At 40.4% G+C, this 17,431-nt stretch overlaps 1 protein-coding gene across 1 annotated transcript in view; it reads left to right on the top strand.

Annotated features, from left to right (window-relative positions):
- Nucleotides 1-17,431, top strand: part of LOC138357134 (glutamate receptor-like) — a 270,984-nt gene that overhangs the window by 17,680 nt on the left and 235,873 nt on the right. Inside the window, 1 exon segment of the mRNA XM_069313781.1 lies at nt 13,000-13,157. Coding sequence (XP_069169882.1) covers nt 13,000-13,157 — 158 coding nt within the window.

The following is a 17,431-nucleotide window of genomic DNA, read 5'->3' as shown; positions in this document are numbered from 1 at the left end:
TATGTTGGCACATCACGGCAGTGTCCAAGAAACTAATCATTACTCCAACACACAATTGACGTCTTATCACAACAGCTGGAGACGTTCCTTAATCAACGGACACTTGGCCCGGCAACTAAGTATTCTATTTGTTTTACAGTGCGCACATATTACACTTAGATAGTTGTCGTTAGGCTGAGAAATTACCATAAAAATCCAGTACGTTCACTCTCTTACCGTCTTACATAAATTATATAGGACTATATTATATTAATATTTGCAGAAGAATTCTGCAGTGACAGATATTTAGGAAGAATTCCGTATTAAATGTATCTGTAGTTAGTTACGTAGAAGAGTTCTACATTGCAACTGCCTTTCAGTTCCCGGATCCACGTTAAGCGAGGCGCTAGGCTTCCCCATCTTCACGTGCAAAAAATTGTCTGATGAAATACGTCGTCAGTGGAGTGTGGCAGCTGATTTCATCTCTCTCAATGTACAGCTAAACTGACACCCATAGTTGAATTAGATAACTAACAAATAGATACTTTAATGATCTCCTAATGAGATCAATATTACTAACCCATTGCTTTAGTAATATATTAGTCTATTATTGTAGTATCTTGAGGCACATTCGCCCCTAATTACTATTACCTAATTCATTTACTTTTACTTACTTCAATGAATGAACCAGCACTGAAATAATGCTTGGGATACATTAATCTTTTTGCATGTAACCCCCATTTTGGGTGAGAGGATTTGACTCATAATACAGTCCCTTTAATAATCAATGCATTATTCATTAAAACATCAATAGGACACTAGTTTAAGGAGTAAAATATCAAATCACTTGCTCTACCCTGTTTTCCAATTTTTCTCAAAAAGTGGTGGTCCTTCGTAAGCTACCGAAAATGGTATTAATTTAATTGATTTACATGAGTAAAGTTTTCCCACACAAAATTTGGTCCTTCGAACTTAGATAGATAGCTGAGAATCAAGCTATTCTCATATAATTAATTATTTAACCAATTATTATGTGTTACCATTATTAGGCTATACAAATATTTTATTATGGCTGTGAGCAGACTGTCCATATTATAGCCTAAACCACATTAATCCTATGATTACTGATTCACCCAAGTCAGTAAATTCATTAACATTTCAGGGTCCAGTATACTAACCCAAATTACTGATCCCATAAATTAATTAATCATTACTAATCCTGATGTTATATTCCTCAATTAGGAAGTACAGTCAGGCGTTAAACATTATTTACGGCAGTAGAATACTTGCCAAACACAATTAATAATCTTGTGTTCATTAAATTTATCATACACTTATTTTCTACTATGTAACAAAATTACAAAAATCCCAAAAAAACATAGTACTATTTTACATATTTTTGCACCACATTTATTGTAGTTATGTCAACCCAATAGAGGTAGGATATTTTAGGCTGTAATAGTACTAAGATTTGTACAAATTTAGCCTAAACCATTAGCTGCATTAATAGGTAGAATTATTACCTAATTAGTACTGTGTTAGACAGTACTGGTGTATTGGTCCTTCGGGACCAATAGCCGGTCGAACCGAGCGGACAGCATGCTGGACTTGTAATCCTGTGGTTCTGGGTTCGATCCCAAGCGCCGGCGAGAAACAATGGGCAGAGTTTCTTTCACCCTATGCCCCTGTTACCTAGCAGTAAAATAGGTACCTGGGTGTTATTCAGCTGTCATGGGCTGCTTCCTGGGGGTGGAGGACTGGGCCGCGGGACACTAAAAAAAAGCCCCGAAATCATCTCAAGATATATATATATATATATATATATATATATATATATATATATATATATATATATATATATATATATATATATATATATATATATATATATATATATATATATATATATATATATATATATATATATATATATATATATATATATATTTGAGTGAGGTGGATGGGGTGAGGTGGTATTTAATAAGGTATTAATTTCATCAACACAAGACAGAACACGAAACAATGGGTATTGAATAGAAGTGATTGTAGAAAGCCTATTGGTCCATATTTCTTGATGTTTCTATATTGGAGCGGAGTCTTGAGGTGGGTAGAATATAGTTGTGCATTAATTGGATGTTGATTGCTGGTGTTGACTTCTTGATGTGTAGTGCCTCGCAAACGTCAAGCCGCCTGCTATCGCTGTATCTATCGATGATTTCTGTGTTGTTTACTAGGATTTCTCTGGCGATGGTTTGGTTGTGGGAAGAGATTATATGTTCCTTAATGGAGCCCTGTTGCTTATGCATCGTTAAACGCCTAGAAAGAGATGTTGTTGTCTTGCCTATATACTGGGTTTTTTGGAGCTTACAGTCCCCAAGAGGGCATTTGAAGGCATAGACGACGTTGGTCTCTTTTAAAGCGTTCTGTTTTGTGTCTGGAGAGTTTCTCATGAGTAGGCTGGTCGTTTTTCTGGTTTTATAGTAAATCGTCAGTTGTATCCTCTGATTTTTGTCTGTAGGGATAACGTTTCTATTAACAATATCTTTCAGGACCCTTTCCTCCATTTTATGAGTTGTGGAAAAGAAGTTCCTGTATAGGAAGTTCCTATATATATATATATATATATATATATATATATATATATATATATATATATATATATATATATATATATATATATATATATATATATATATATATATATATATATATATAGGAGCAGGGTGGGATTTATAACCCATTTATTGTCTAATTATATTATATATGTCTATGTTCATCTTTGAGTGTTACTGAAGTGTCACTACCCATCCAAAGCTGATTTTAATGAGGTAAGCCAAGGAAATCCTGCAGTGACACCAAAGTACAATTCAAATCTTTTTGTTAGGTAGGTAGCTAACCTCCAAACGAGGTAAATTACAATTAACCTATTCAAGAAAATATTAGGCTGTTAATAACAATACCTGCTCTACATATATACAATGGCCAGCAATGGTACAGCAAGTACTAATGCTGGCCAAGTAGCTATATAAGCCCTATAAGGCTCAAACCCATAGCCAACATGGCTACTCCAGAAAAAATGGAAGAATCTTGAAAGGTTTTCAAAGTCACTTATCAAGACTACTCGCCAAATGTGATAACTGGTTAGGAACTAACCCATTTGATATTTTCAGGCTAAAAATTTCCAGAAGGTGGTCAGCAAAAAATATGACCAAGTAAAGGATATAATCAAGTCTTATAGGAAAATACTCCTTGTCAGTGATACTGACCCAGACGGGTTAAGTCTAATTGAATCTGACCTTGCCGACTATGAAGACAAAATTCAGGCCAAGTTAGGGCATTATTACAAAGTGCTTGCGACACAAAATGTTGCTAATTGGTTAGAACATTTTTATAGTTTACCTATACCTAAGAAAGCAAACAGCTAAGATGAAATACATGAGCTACCTCAAAATGAGGAGATTCCTCTTATTAAACTAAATCCTTATACTGGATCTATAAGTGTTCAACCTTCATTTTCTACAGTGTCATCTCAATATACTGTCTCATTACAACTTCGCGTAATGATTCATTTACAGAGTCAGATCAGCTTTCAAAAGGCTCATCTCAATATTGGCTGGATTCTATAAATTCAATATATGAGGCTATTGAATTAACCAGCTTCTCACAGGAACCCCCAAAAATATAAGTGAAGCTGCAGTTGAAACTCCAGGTGAAGTTGCAACAGCCAGTGAATATTAACCAGAAAATAAAAATAAAACTGAAGCTGCAGCAGCAGCTGAAACTGTAATTAAAGCTGAGGGTAAGCAAGAAGCCTTAAACAACACAAGTAATATTCATAATTACTCACACCAGCTTCCTAGAGTTGATGTTGAACCCATTAGCATCAATCAAGCTATCCAGATCTCTAGAACAAGTGCTGATAATGAGAAGACTGTTATAAACCTTGTTCATCAATTATAGATTTATCTCAACCAGAACAATCAGTTGACTCCTTACAAGCTTTTACTTTTCAGCTTAAGTCAATGTTAAGTTCCTTCAGCAAGAAGGTGGATCACCCCCACTGCTGAGTGGATGACTAAAATTATCATCCAGAGAAAATTGACTGGTGAGGTACTCAATAAATTGCATTTATACCAGAATGATAATGTCCTGTCAATGCAGGATATACTCGCAGGTTTGCGTAATGTAATAAATAAGCCAGCAAACCAAGCACTTAATAACTTCTGAATGCAAAGAAAACGTACCCATGTTAGGTTCCTTCCCTAAAACTCCTAAAGTGACACAGTCATTAGGTAACAAGGGTACTAATTATCAATGTAATAACAACATGTCAAACACTGATTCATCAGTACGACCTAAGAGCATCACAAGTGCTCCTAAGAGACCTAAGAGTCCAATAAGTACTCCTAAGAGCCCAATAGCTGCTCCCCAGAGTACATCAACCACTTCCACCCCAAGTTGGAAGAAACAAAACAAGAAGCAAATTCAAACAGCAAAACCTTCACATCCTGTAGTTGCAGTTTCACCTAAACCGGTGACCCCTAAACGAACTGTAGGATGGGGGTTATGTTGTTTTGTAATCAAAAACATTCTTTGTACAAATGTATTAATTATCCTAACAGAGACACACGAGTCAGATGACTCAGTTACACAAATGTTCTAGGTGTCTCAAGTCACATAATGTTAACAGCTGAGAAACCCCACTGAACATCTGCAATAGTTACAGAAGAGGAAAACATCATGCTGCACTGTGCAAATTTGTCAAAACAAATTATTTTAATCCTAGAATAGGAGGTAGAGAATCTACACCAGTACAGTGCTGCAAGGTGGGACAAGTTAACAGCGTAATTTCACCAGCATCTCAAGTGGATGCAGTCTTGCCCACTGCCCAACTTCAAGTAAAAAATAAAGGGACCAAGATCACCACTCGTGGACTATTTGATCAAGGATCCCAGAGAACTTTCATTACTCAGAAAGAGGCAGAGGTACTTAACTTAAGACCAATACACAGGTAAAATTAAACCTGTCCAGGTTCGTGATAAATCGAGGACTCCAAGAATATTCAGTAGTTCGACCGCTCGTACGTCTAGGTGGTTATGCCAAGGCTATCCAAGCCATTGTTATAGATCAAATACCATTTGACCTAAATATTAAGGGCCTAAGGTATACAGCCAACTTCCTGCAGGAACATGAAATTAAATTGGCTGACAACCAGTTAACGTCTGACCGCCTTAATAAGGTAAATGTACTAGTTGGAGCAGACTACTTTTTCCAGTTCATCACTGGACATGTTAAGCGATAGGGCATGAATATGCTCCAATCTGCAGGTGGCTGCTTACTGACAGGTAAACTTTTAAACCTGAAGAAGCCTATGCCTGCCAACAAAAATAAATTAATCAGCAGTAAATTAATTCTCCAGCAACAAACTAAATGAGAAACCAGCTGAGGTAATAAACCCAGATTGAATGTAGTACAATTTGTATTCGCCCAGATGTTTCACAGCTCTCAGTGAAAAATCAGTGGTCTGTAACCTAACCAGGTACATGTCACAGCGACCAAGCCATTGACTCCACTGCAAACCTAGAATTATTCTCGACAAGTAATAATTGACCGCACTCAGTCTCACTAGGTAATCAATAATATTAGGCTAGAGAATCCAACACTCCCTAGGTAATCAATAATATTAGGCTAGAGAATTTAGCATTCCCTAGGTAATCAATAAAACTGGTCTAGAGAATCTAGCACTCCCTAGGTAATTAATCATATTAGGCTAGAGAATCTTGCACCCAGTATTTCATGAAGTTAACATTAACACGAAGTCATCAAGAAACTTCTACACCTGTAAATTCACCAGGACCAAGGTCCATTATACCTACGCATAAGGTTTGTAAAGAAAATCTTATTAATTCAAAGTTTTCTGCACTAAGAGATAGTGAAAATATTGCATTAAAATTTGTTTGAACTGTTTTTCTTTCGTTTCTGCTTATTATTGTAGGACTGCAGCATGAACAAAATTGCAAACTTACCAATATGTAAGTGAACCTACAGAGAACTAATATACCGTGAAACGTTTAGGTTGGGAAAACGTTACAAACTATCTTCAAATTGGATTAATTGCAGCAACAATTAAATTTCCAGCAACCTTAGGTGTCCCATCGTGTAATGCTTTACCATTATACCATAAGCATTGTAACCTAAAATGCTTAACGAGCTCAATACAGCTCATCCAATTAATCCAAGTACATTACTTCTCACCAGGTTAACCCGAGCTAATTACAGCTCACCATGTTAATCTGAGCACAATACTGCTCACTATGTTAATTCGAGCACAATATTGCTCACAATGTTAATCCGCGTACATTACTGCTCACTATGTTAATCCGAGTACATTACTGCTCACACTGTTAATCCGAGCATACCACGACTCACCATGATAGTCTTACAATTATTATTGCTCACCATTCAGCTAGTGGCACTACTAAGAATTAGTAAGTTGTTACAATTAGCTTAGCCCTCTACTTAGGTAGAGGGCTAAGAGGTAGAGGTACGTTAGAAAAATTAAACCATCTATTTAGGTAGGTATTAGGGACATTATTTTCATCAACTGAGTACCAGCCTAGTCTGTGCTCAAAATTAAATACAGTTGACTACTTATAGAGACTGATTTAGTAAAATTAAGTTCTCATTGAAGTTGAGGATGTATTAATGAGTTTCCAGTGACACGCTTATGAGCTGTAATTCAATTAGCTTATAAGTCAGAATGACTAGGCTACTAATCTCACTGTTGACTCTGAGTTATCCTTGATTTAATAAGTAACCATATTCAGTTCTCTAATGTTACATTACCTTCAGGAAGTTAAAAACTTAGTTATCATTAGTCAGAATGACTACTGCAATACAGTGCATAAATCAAATCTCCTCACTTGAGTTTGGGGTGATCATCATGCTCAGTGATGTGTTATTGTCTAGTTACAAGTTACTTGTAACTCCACAGTTACAAGTCACAACGACCCTAGACAGTGACCTTACAGTAGTATCGTTGTCTCCTTGAACTTGAATGACCCAATGATTAATATTTCTTAATTACTGTATAATAATGTAGAATACAACTTATACAATAATGTTATCTATTCTTGAGAACATTTTCTGAGTTTGCAGAACAATTCAGCAACTAAATAATGCAATTATTACACGTCACAGTAACCCTAGTCGTTGAGTCTACTGTAAGCTTTAGAGGCTTCTTGATTACAGATACCTTAATTATTCAACATTTCCATATTTAATTCATGTTCCCATGATGACTTTGTCACATCTGTACAACAGATTCGGGACATTCGTTACTAACGTACTAATTTACTAATCCATAATATAACTTCGGAATGGGTATGTCAATACTCGGTGAAATGCGACCCGAGATTTCCTTCCCCAGAGTTATGTTGGAAATTTTCCAACATTAATTCATCATTTCTTGTATTATAATACATCATTTCTTGTATTATAATACATCATTATATTAATCGTAGTGATTACTAACACTACTAATTTGCAGAATTAATCCAATTTAATGTTACAATTGTAAGGCCAGATTTGCCAGATTCTTCCTAGTCAGAGTGACGAAGTGAGGAAAGACAGGCTGAAACATGAATTCTTTCCTCATTTCTTATTTTTTTTTTTTTACATGCAAGCATGCTTATAAGTACAATAAAAGCAAACAAATACAACATAGAACAAAAGAATAAAAGGACAAAGCACAAACTTGCAAAAGTACAAAGGAACAAAATGTATGAAACAAAAACGCCAGCCAGAAGGGCCGACCACAAAACAACAAAATTTACAGACAAAACACAACAAGTAATATAAACACAGCGGAATACAAATAGAAAATGAAACACCAAAACAAAATTACACAGAACAAGCCTACCAGCACCACACACTCAGACGGAGAGGCACCAACACAAAACGAAAATAATAATAATAATAATAACAATAAAGGATATACAATTTTATAACAAACTAAAGGAAAAGCAAAATGGCAAAACATGACAAAGAGCATAGACCCAGGCCGGGTCACGCCAACAGCATGAAGGGCACTCAATACGAGACAAACAAGCGCACAAACAGCACCATAAAAACATAGAACCACAAAAAAACATGACATCCACATTCAGACACACACACTTAACCAAACCACCGGACCGCACAGGAGCCGAACACACACACAAGCCATACAAATAAACCCATAAAAACAAACCGGAGCACCCAGGAACCGGGAAACAAGCCCGCCCCACCCACCCACACACACTCAACCCACACCCCACAACCATGCACACAAAGGAAATAACCCACCACACACAGAATACAAAGAAATCATGGGCGAGGAAATCATTTCTCAGAGGCAGGAGCATATTTCTCAGGGAACGAATCCCAAGGATACTCCCACTTATAGGCCTCCCAAATAAAATATACCAAGTCGGTAGGAGGACGATCCCCCTGCCGCCGTGGGGCCCGCATAAACTCAGGAATCTCCAGATCAGGCGGAAGTGGCCACTCCTTAAGATCACTAACGCAAGTTGCATAACAAGGCCGGGGAGCGCAAACCACGTCCTTCGAGGAAGCAGATGACACCAAAGAAGCGTATGAGGGTTGCCGAGATGGCCACGTCACCGTACACACAGGAGCAGGGGACGGTCGACGAGCAACCTGTCCTCTAAAAAAGAACGTCGCTTTTGGCCATTTGCCCGTATGGCCGAATTTGGACGTAATTTGAAAATGAAAATAAATTTGGGATTTTTTATTTCAACAACAGTAAGTTAAGGGTCCTCTGATAGGTTAGGTGGGCAGGAAATTCTCATAAAGTTTCAAAACGGTATGAAAAACGTTAATTTAAAATGTCCTCTTATAACCTCTGCGCGTATGCCGGACGACTCATATAAAAAACGGAACAGAACGTCACTTTTGTGAGTCGATTTTATTTCAAATTGCGTCCAAATTTAGCCATATCGCGCATACGAGCCAAAAGTGACGTCATTTTTAAGAGGACAGGTTGCGACGAGATGGCAACACCGCTACCGAGACAGCAGGAGACACTAAAGAGACGGCCGGAGACGGAAGAGGCGTCGAGACCACCGCCGATGAAACAGGGAACGAAGAAGGGGTTTCAGAACCCCCAGAGCGAGCAGCCTTTTTCAACACCACCACCAGGCTACCCCGCTCAACATGAACCTCAGCAGGGGAAACCACCCCCCACGAAGAATCGGAGCCATCCGATGCAGGCGACGCACCCAAAGTAGGATCCGCAGACACCATACCAGAAGTGGAGGCCAAAACACCGGCACCGGCATCCGCAGGCAGATACACCTCCGCCACCACCGTAGTATGCAACGCAACCGGAGCCAACCGCCGTCGCCGGAAAATCCACAATCGTCGAAGTCGCCAACGTCAGCCCATGCAGAAGAACGCCAGGAACGCTTAGGCTCTGGCCGCACATCATCAAACCCGGAGGCTGACTCAGAGACACGCGCAACAGAAGCCGGGCGAACCGATGCACGTCCGAGAACGGCAGCATCTTCAACTACATGGGACACCAAGCCAGGCACAGGAGGAAGCGCCGGATCCACCCCAGCACCCAGCACAGACGGAACAGATGGCGAGGGTGCAGGTACAGGGTCAGACGCAGCAGAGGAAGAACTGGAAGACTGTGGATTCGAGCAGAAGGCAGTCGGAAGAACCCCAGGGACACCAGCCGGAGCAGGACGATCACCATGCGACGACATAATCTCCAGAGGAGAGGAGACAACAACAGGAGGCGCAACAGTCGACACAGTGGGCACATCCGCGGCTGAAGAGATGTCCACATCCACCGAAGCGTCCCCCACAGGAAGTGGCGGAAAATCCTCCTCACTGAAGAGGTTCACGGGCGCAACGGCAGGCGCAGGACAGTCAGCAGCCTGATAGCCCAAGAGGCCACAACGATAACACGTCCGAGGCTGGCGGGCGTAAAACATCCGAACGTTGTAACCCATAAGTTGCACAGAGGACGGAATGTCTGCCTGGGGTCAAATGCCCAGGGTGCGAATGTTAGTCCTCACACCCTTGAGCAGACTGGAAGATACCACGTTCAACCTCACACTAACAACGGAGCCAAACCGGCCGAAGTACCACCGTAGCAGATCCTCCGGAAACTCCATGGGCGCTCCATGTACACTGACGTAAGTGAGGGCACCACTCCGATCAGAGAGGGTCACAGTGCCTGCACCATCCGACAGGGGTAAAGTCCGCCCCTCGTATTGACGGAGAAACTCCCGATATGCTAACTCCTCCATGTACTTCACGATCGCCCGACACGCTGTTTCTAACTCGACTCCATAAATGGTCTATCACAGAGACAGAAAGCAAATCACACACCAGCACTATCTCCGGGTACCCAGCCCGTACAGAAAATTCGAGGCCCACAGACTGAGCCCACACTACAGGGGGAAGAGGGACCCACCCCCATCGCGAACACCACGTCAGCACAGTCGGGCAGACACACACGCCTCCAACCGGCCAAACTGGCAAACAATCACCAACTGCCGGAGCACCCAGGCAGCACGTCTGCACCCCACTGGAGCAGGGGCGCAACTCCATTCTTTCCTCATTTAGTTGAATCTAAACAGATTCCAGTTAATTACGTTCCTTTACTAAAGATAATCGTTTATTTAGCTGATTATTTATCTAACATATTATTGCTTACTGAATTCGTTTATTTAGGTGTAATAACAACTGCAGTTTAAAGCAATTTATATAATATTCCTTTCATTTATTTTGTGCAGTCTTAATAACCTGACTTGCATTATGCAAAATATATTGTACCTTAATACATTTATTAGTGACATAAACACTTGTCACAATTCCTTATTTTCTCTGATTAATTATAAGTAAGTAAAAATAATTTACGCTAGAAAATACTTACGAGCGTTCTGCGCATGCGTATCACAGCCATTGAGGAAGGAAAGGCCATTCCTACTAGAAAGTGTCTCTAGCTACCACGCGACTCGGACGCCATTAGCAATGTGCATTGGAGAGGAACGTCTCGATCTTGTTAAATTTCTCTCCTACAAGCACGAGAGCGATGCCATGTTACCTTTGCACATCAGAGCAGTGTCCAAGGAACTAATCATTACTCCAACCCACAATTGACGTCTTATCACGGCAGCTGGAGACGTTCCTTAATCAACGGACACTTGGCCCTGCAACTAAGTATTCTATGTGTTTTACTGTGTGCACATATTACACTTAGATAATTGTCGTTAGGCTGAGAAATTACCATTAAAAATCCAGTATGTTCACTCTCTTACCGTGTTCAGTAATTTATACAGGAATATATTATATTATTATTTGCAGAAGAATTCTGCAGTGACAGATATTTAGGAAAAATTCCGTATTAAATGTATCTGTAGTAAGTTATGTAGAAGAGTTCTACATTGTAATTGCCTTTGAGCTCCCAGGTCCACATCAAGCGACGTGCTAGGCTTCCCCACCTTCACGTGCAACAATTTATCAGACGCAATACGTCGTCAGTAGAGTGTGGCAGCTGATTTCATCTCTCTCAATTTACAGCTAAGCTGTCATCCATATTTGAATTAGATAACTAACAAATAGATGTTTTAATGATCTAATGAGATCAATATTACTAACCCATTGCTTTAGTAAAATATTAGTCTATTATTGTATTATCTTGAGGCACATTCGCCTGTAATTACTATTACCTAATTCATTCAATATTCATATATTTTCACTTACTTCAGTGAATGAACCAGCACTGAAATAATGTTTGGGATATATTTATCTTTTTGCATATAACCCCCCCAATTTAGGTGAGAGGATTTGACTCATAATACAGTCCCTTTAATAATCAATGCATTAATAATTAAAACATCCATAGGACACTAGTTCATGGAGTAAAATATCAAACCAGTTGCTCTACCCTGTTTTCCACGCTTTCTCAAAAAGTAGTGGTTCTTCGTAAGCTATCGAAAATAGTATTAATTTAATTGATTGACATGAGTCAAGTTTTCCCACAACTGGTGCACACAATTTAACCTCTTTGGGGATAAATGGTAGGGACCAGAAGGGTGCTGTTTAATTTCCGTTTTATGAAAATTGTAAATGATGGAAGGGAGCAGTTGGTAAATGATACGGATAAAAATGAAACCATCCCTAGTGCAATGACCAACCGTTGGGATTAGAAAAACGAGAACTCTCCTACAACTATGGCATACCCGGGGGGGGGGGGGGGGGGGGGGGGGGGGGAATTAAAACACCCCTACGCCAGAAGCCTGCAATCCAAAAAAAAAGGAAAAGTGTAGGCTTCTAGCATACTTTCTACTACTTACGTCCACTAAGATAACAGTCAACCTGCAACACTAACGAAAGCTTGAAAAAGCGAGAGACAATGATTTTGCTCTAAAATCTACATCAGGTGTACATTACCATACTTGTGAAAAGCTTACTGATACAATTGGGCAAAAATCCAGTTTTGGTAATTGTAAGAACAACTATCTCACATCAACTTTGGGGACATGTGTGGCCTCCGAAACGTAGTTATATATGTAAGAGACTGTCAAGGAGTGCGTCAAAAGCTTTTAACCACGTCATGGTACTGTTGACTAAGACGCATTTGGGAACACACAGGGCCTAGATTCAAGCTCTCATCAAGGCCCTTGTGGATTTGCTCGTTTGATTTATCAAGTTATTGTGATTTATGTGTTTAATAATAATAATAATAATAATATTAATAATAATAATAATAAGTAAGACTGATATGACTTTATAAAACAAAACTTATTAGAGCATAAATTGTATGGATAAGTATTTTAATTGATTTATAATGCTGTTAATCACGTGTAATGATATACAGTGCTTTATGCAGTGCTCTAAAGTAGAATTAATAATTTAAAATACCTATTGTTTTCCTTTGTTTACTTACTTAAAACTGTTGCAAAAGTGAGGATGTAAATTTAGAGACACTTCCTCCTTCAGACGCTGGAATGGTGATATGGAAGCTGGCATTGTAGTGGAGGCGGTGCCGGTGGCCAGCCAGGACCATTTGGACCACCTCCTCCAGGGGCTTTGGATCGACGCTAGAACCACCTGCCGAGGACTCATTCTTGATCTCACCTCCAACAACAATACCAGCCATATACTTGAGTAATTATTAAGAAAGAGGAGTGCATGAAACTGAAAATGACTTGACAATGGTCCAGGATGGACAGAAACGTCGTCGCATCATCACTTTCTGATGTGTGGTTTGATTATACTTAAAATTTAGTTGCACTGTTTTGCTACTGTGAACATGAATCAAAGAAGAATAGGGTCAATTTTTGTCACATATTACCCAGCTAAATTTCTTGACGGACTGGATCTAAATCAGACTTGCGATGAAGCAAAATAATCCTATTCTACGCATCTAAGAAGCTAGGTAGACCTTAACCATTGCATAATATTAGATGGTTGTCATTCACGTATAGTCACACTTTCTCACACATGATAACTCAGTGCGGCCCGTGCATGCGCCAGAATTTGATGAAAAACTGTACCCAAATGGATCCATGAGTGTCGTCGGGGATTGATCAGTCAGGGAGCTTAGTTAATAAGCATCACGACTGACCAATCCTTATAGACGATCATTGGTGCTGTGATCACGGTACTGTGTACGTTTAGGGGTGATCCTGAACGGCATGGGTGTCGGAAAATCCGACACCATTTAATAATATCATACAGGCAGACAATATTGCTGTATTGTATAAACAAGTTAACCCATAGAAAATGTAACTTATAGTGGAATTTTCCGTCTATAGAAAATGGGATATCATTACCACATACTATTATAAATTCACCAGCTATTCTGCTGGGAATTATTCTTAAATACATTAGTCTTTGGACTTTACCATTATAAAACATCTCATATAAATTAACTTAATTTTCAGAATTAAAATAGAGTAAATGTGACCCTTCTATCACTATCACTTCTATCTCTCTCTCTCTCTCTCTCTCTCTCTCTCTCTCTCTCTCTCTCTCTCTCCCTCCCTCCCTCCCTCTCTCCCTCCCTCCCTCCCTCTCTCTCTCTCTCTCTCTCTCTCTCTCTCTCTCTCTCTCTCTCTCTCTCTCTCTCTCTCTCTCTCTCTCTCTCTCTCTCTCTCTCTCTCTCTCTCTCTCTCTCTCTCCCTCCCTCCCTCCCTCTCTTCCTCCCTCCCTCCCTCTCTCTCTCTCTCTCTCTCTCTCTCTCTCTCTCTCTCTCTCCCTCCCTCCCTCCCTCCCTCCCTCCCTCCCTCTCTCTCTCTCTCTCTCTCTCTCTCTCTCTCTCTCTCTCTCTCTCTCTCTCTCTCTCTCTCTCTCTCTCTCTCTCTCTCTCTCTCTCTCTCTCTCTCTCCCTCCCTCCCTCCCTCCCTCTCTTCCTCCCTCCCTCCCTCCCTCTCTCTCTCTCTCTCTCTCTCTCTCTCTCTCTCTCTCTCTCTCTCTCTCTCTCTCTCTCTCTCTCTCTCTCTCTCTCTCTCTCTCTCTCTCTCTCTCTCTCTCTCTCTCTCTCCCTCCCTCCCTCCCTCCCTCCCTCCCTCTCTCTCTCTCTCTCTCTCTCTCTCTCTCTCTCTCTCTCTCTCTCTCTCTCTCTCTCTCTCTCTCTCTCTCTCTCTCTCTATCTATCTATCTATCTCTCTTTCTCTCTCTCTCTCTCTCTCTCTCTCCCTTCCTCTCTCTCTCTCTCTCTCTCTCTCTCTCTCTCTCTCTCTCTCTCTCTCTCTCTCTCTCTCTCTCTCTCTCTCTCTCTCTCTCTCTCTCTCTCTCTCTCTCTCCCTCCCTCCCTCCCTCCCTCTCTCTCTCTCTCTCTCTCTCTCTCTCTCTCTCTCTCTCTCTCTCTCTCTCTCTCTCTCTCTCTCTCTCTCTCTCTCTCTCTCTCTCTCTCTCTCTCTCTCTATCTCTCTATCTCTCTCTCTCTCTCTCTCTCTCTCTCTCTCTCTCTCTCTCTCTCTCTCTCTCTCTCTCTCTCTCTCTCTCTCTCTCTCTCTCTTCCCCTCCATCCCTCTCCCTCCCTCCCTCCCTCCCTCCCTCCCTCCCTCCCTCTCTCCCTCTCTTTCTCTCTCTCTCTCTCTCTCTCTCTCTCTCTCTCTCTCTCTCTCTCTCTCTCTCTCTCTCTCTCTCTCTCTCTCTCTCTCTCTCTCTCTCTCTCTCTCTCTCTCTCTCTCTCTTCTTTATTTTTTTTATTTTTTTATGGGGACTTATTGAACAACGGGGTGTTGTTCACAGTCTGAAAAATGTGTTCCCCTTCTGTTGCAGTGGACTTCAGTAAGAACTCTGGGATACTAGGAGTTTTAGAAACTTATATCCAGTGGATTTTTGTTAGGTTAAGAGACATGTCCTTGGACATTTCTTTAATAAAAATTAATTTTGGGTATTTTCTTTAGATTTTAAGGAACCAGATACATGCTGTGAAATGTACTTGCCACAGGTGTGGAGTGGAACACTGGGACCTTGCGAGGGAGTATTCCTCTATTGATTTTTTTGTGGATTTTGACGATTTTCTTTAATTTTATTTTTACTTAATGTGAAGTTGATGAGTTTGATTTTGATTCCAGGAGGAATAATTTGATAACTATCCTATGATTTAGCTAGATGTTAGTTGATAACTATGGATTTTTACATTTGATTTTTGCTATATCAGGACAGGTATAGGATGTTTTGTCTTCTAGGGAGTTGGCAGGGATGTGAGGCTGCATCCAAGTGTGACAGCCGGAATCATAGGGACGGTCTTCCTCACTCATTTATTTTTTAATGTATCTTTGTTGTTTTTAATGTTGTTATGTATTCATATATTTTTGGGCATACATTTTGGGGGTGCCATTATTGTGATTGGAGATTGTATGGAATTAGTTAGGATAACATACTTTTCTTTTCTTTTTGAGGCATTGGGTCAATATATTATTGGGTTAAAAAAGTTTTCATTTATTTTTCTTGAGTTAATGGTTATAGTAGGGCAGGATAAGAAATTCGTGCTTTAAAGTAACAACCATACAAATTTCCTAATTCTGAAGAGAGGGGTTGTAATGGTCTGTTGCACAGACCTACCTTCTCACCTTTTCCCCTTCCCCTTGTTCGACTTTCCCTCCTTTGTTCATTCTCCCCCTTCCCGTTGCCTCATCACTCCTTTCTTCTCCCCCCTTCCCACTTTCCCGCCCCCTCTCCTCTGTTCATCCCTCCCTTTATTTCCTTCCCCCTCCCCTCCCAATCATTGCACCGGCCATCTCCTGCCATAAAACTGTGGAGTCAAGAGGCCACTGATGGCTGGGTGACCCCCCCTCTCCCTTGGCCCTCATCCTGCCCACTTTTCCCCCTACTCCATCCCCACTCATTTCCCTCTCTACCTCCCGACTCTTTTCCCTCTTCCCTGCCTACTCTATAACCATAGACAAGTTGGGGCTAATAAACTCAGTGCCATAAAACCGTATTCTCAAATTTCTCTTGGGTGGCTGGTCAGACAAAGCTTGTTCATAAGAATCTGGTTGTAACTGCTTATTTCAAAAATTCTGTGAGATGATCGCCTCCGGGCAGTTGTCAGAGCATTTCAGTGGCCAAGAGCAGGGGTTTTTGTTTCATTGGGTAGTGGTGCCCAACCCGTTCTCGCAAATTTAATAAGTCAATATTGACTTATTAAATATGTGCATAGGTGACATACTTAACATAATAGTTTCCCTTGAAAAGCTTCATAGAAAACACCGACCTTACCTAACCTACTTAGTATATTAAGATAAGCAACTTATTGCTTTGTAATTACAATTATTACCTAACCTATACCTATAATAGGTTAAGTAACAATTGTAATTACGAAGCTATAAGATGCTTATTTTAACATACTAAGTAGGTTAGGTAAGGTCGGTGTTTTCTATGAAGCTTTTCAAGGGAAACTATTATGTTTAGTATGTCACCTATGCACGCAACTAATAAGTCAATATTGACTTATTAAATTTGCGAGAACGGGTTGGGTGCCAGGGTACTAGACCTTGGGGCTCAGGCGATTGGACTAAGTGTGAGAGGCGGATTTCCCCAGGGAAGTGCCGGACACCCATTCGCCAAGGGACCAGGGCATCCAGTTTTGGTTTGAATTTATTGGCGCTCCTAACTTGGCACACCAGCCAAGCTCATGGGGAAAACCATAGGCCTCCCTGGAGTAGTCAAAGGAAATTTTAGTCAGTATGTTTTGGGTGTGACCTGGAGACAGGTCCAGGGATCTGAGGGGCAGCCATTCAACATCTGTGGACGGTAATTACAAGATAAGGCAATGTTTTCTTGTGTACTCATGTTCAATCTGTGGATACCTTTGCCTCATAGTGATGTCTTGAGAGTAGGATATATTTTCGAGCCAATTTATTAAATAAACGTGTCTTTTGTTAAATAAAGTGAATATTGATTTAGTGGTATTTAG

Source organism: Procambarus clarkii, chromosome 76 (genome assembly GCF_040958095.1).
Source record: "Procambarus clarkii isolate CNS0578487 chromosome 76, FALCON_Pclarkii_2.0, whole genome shotgun sequence".
NCBI lineage: Eukaryota > Metazoa > Arthropoda > Malacostraca > Decapoda > Cambaridae > Procambarus > Procambarus clarkii.
Note: the sequence above shows the minus strand (reverse complement) of the source record. Positions and strands in the feature narration are given on the sequence as shown.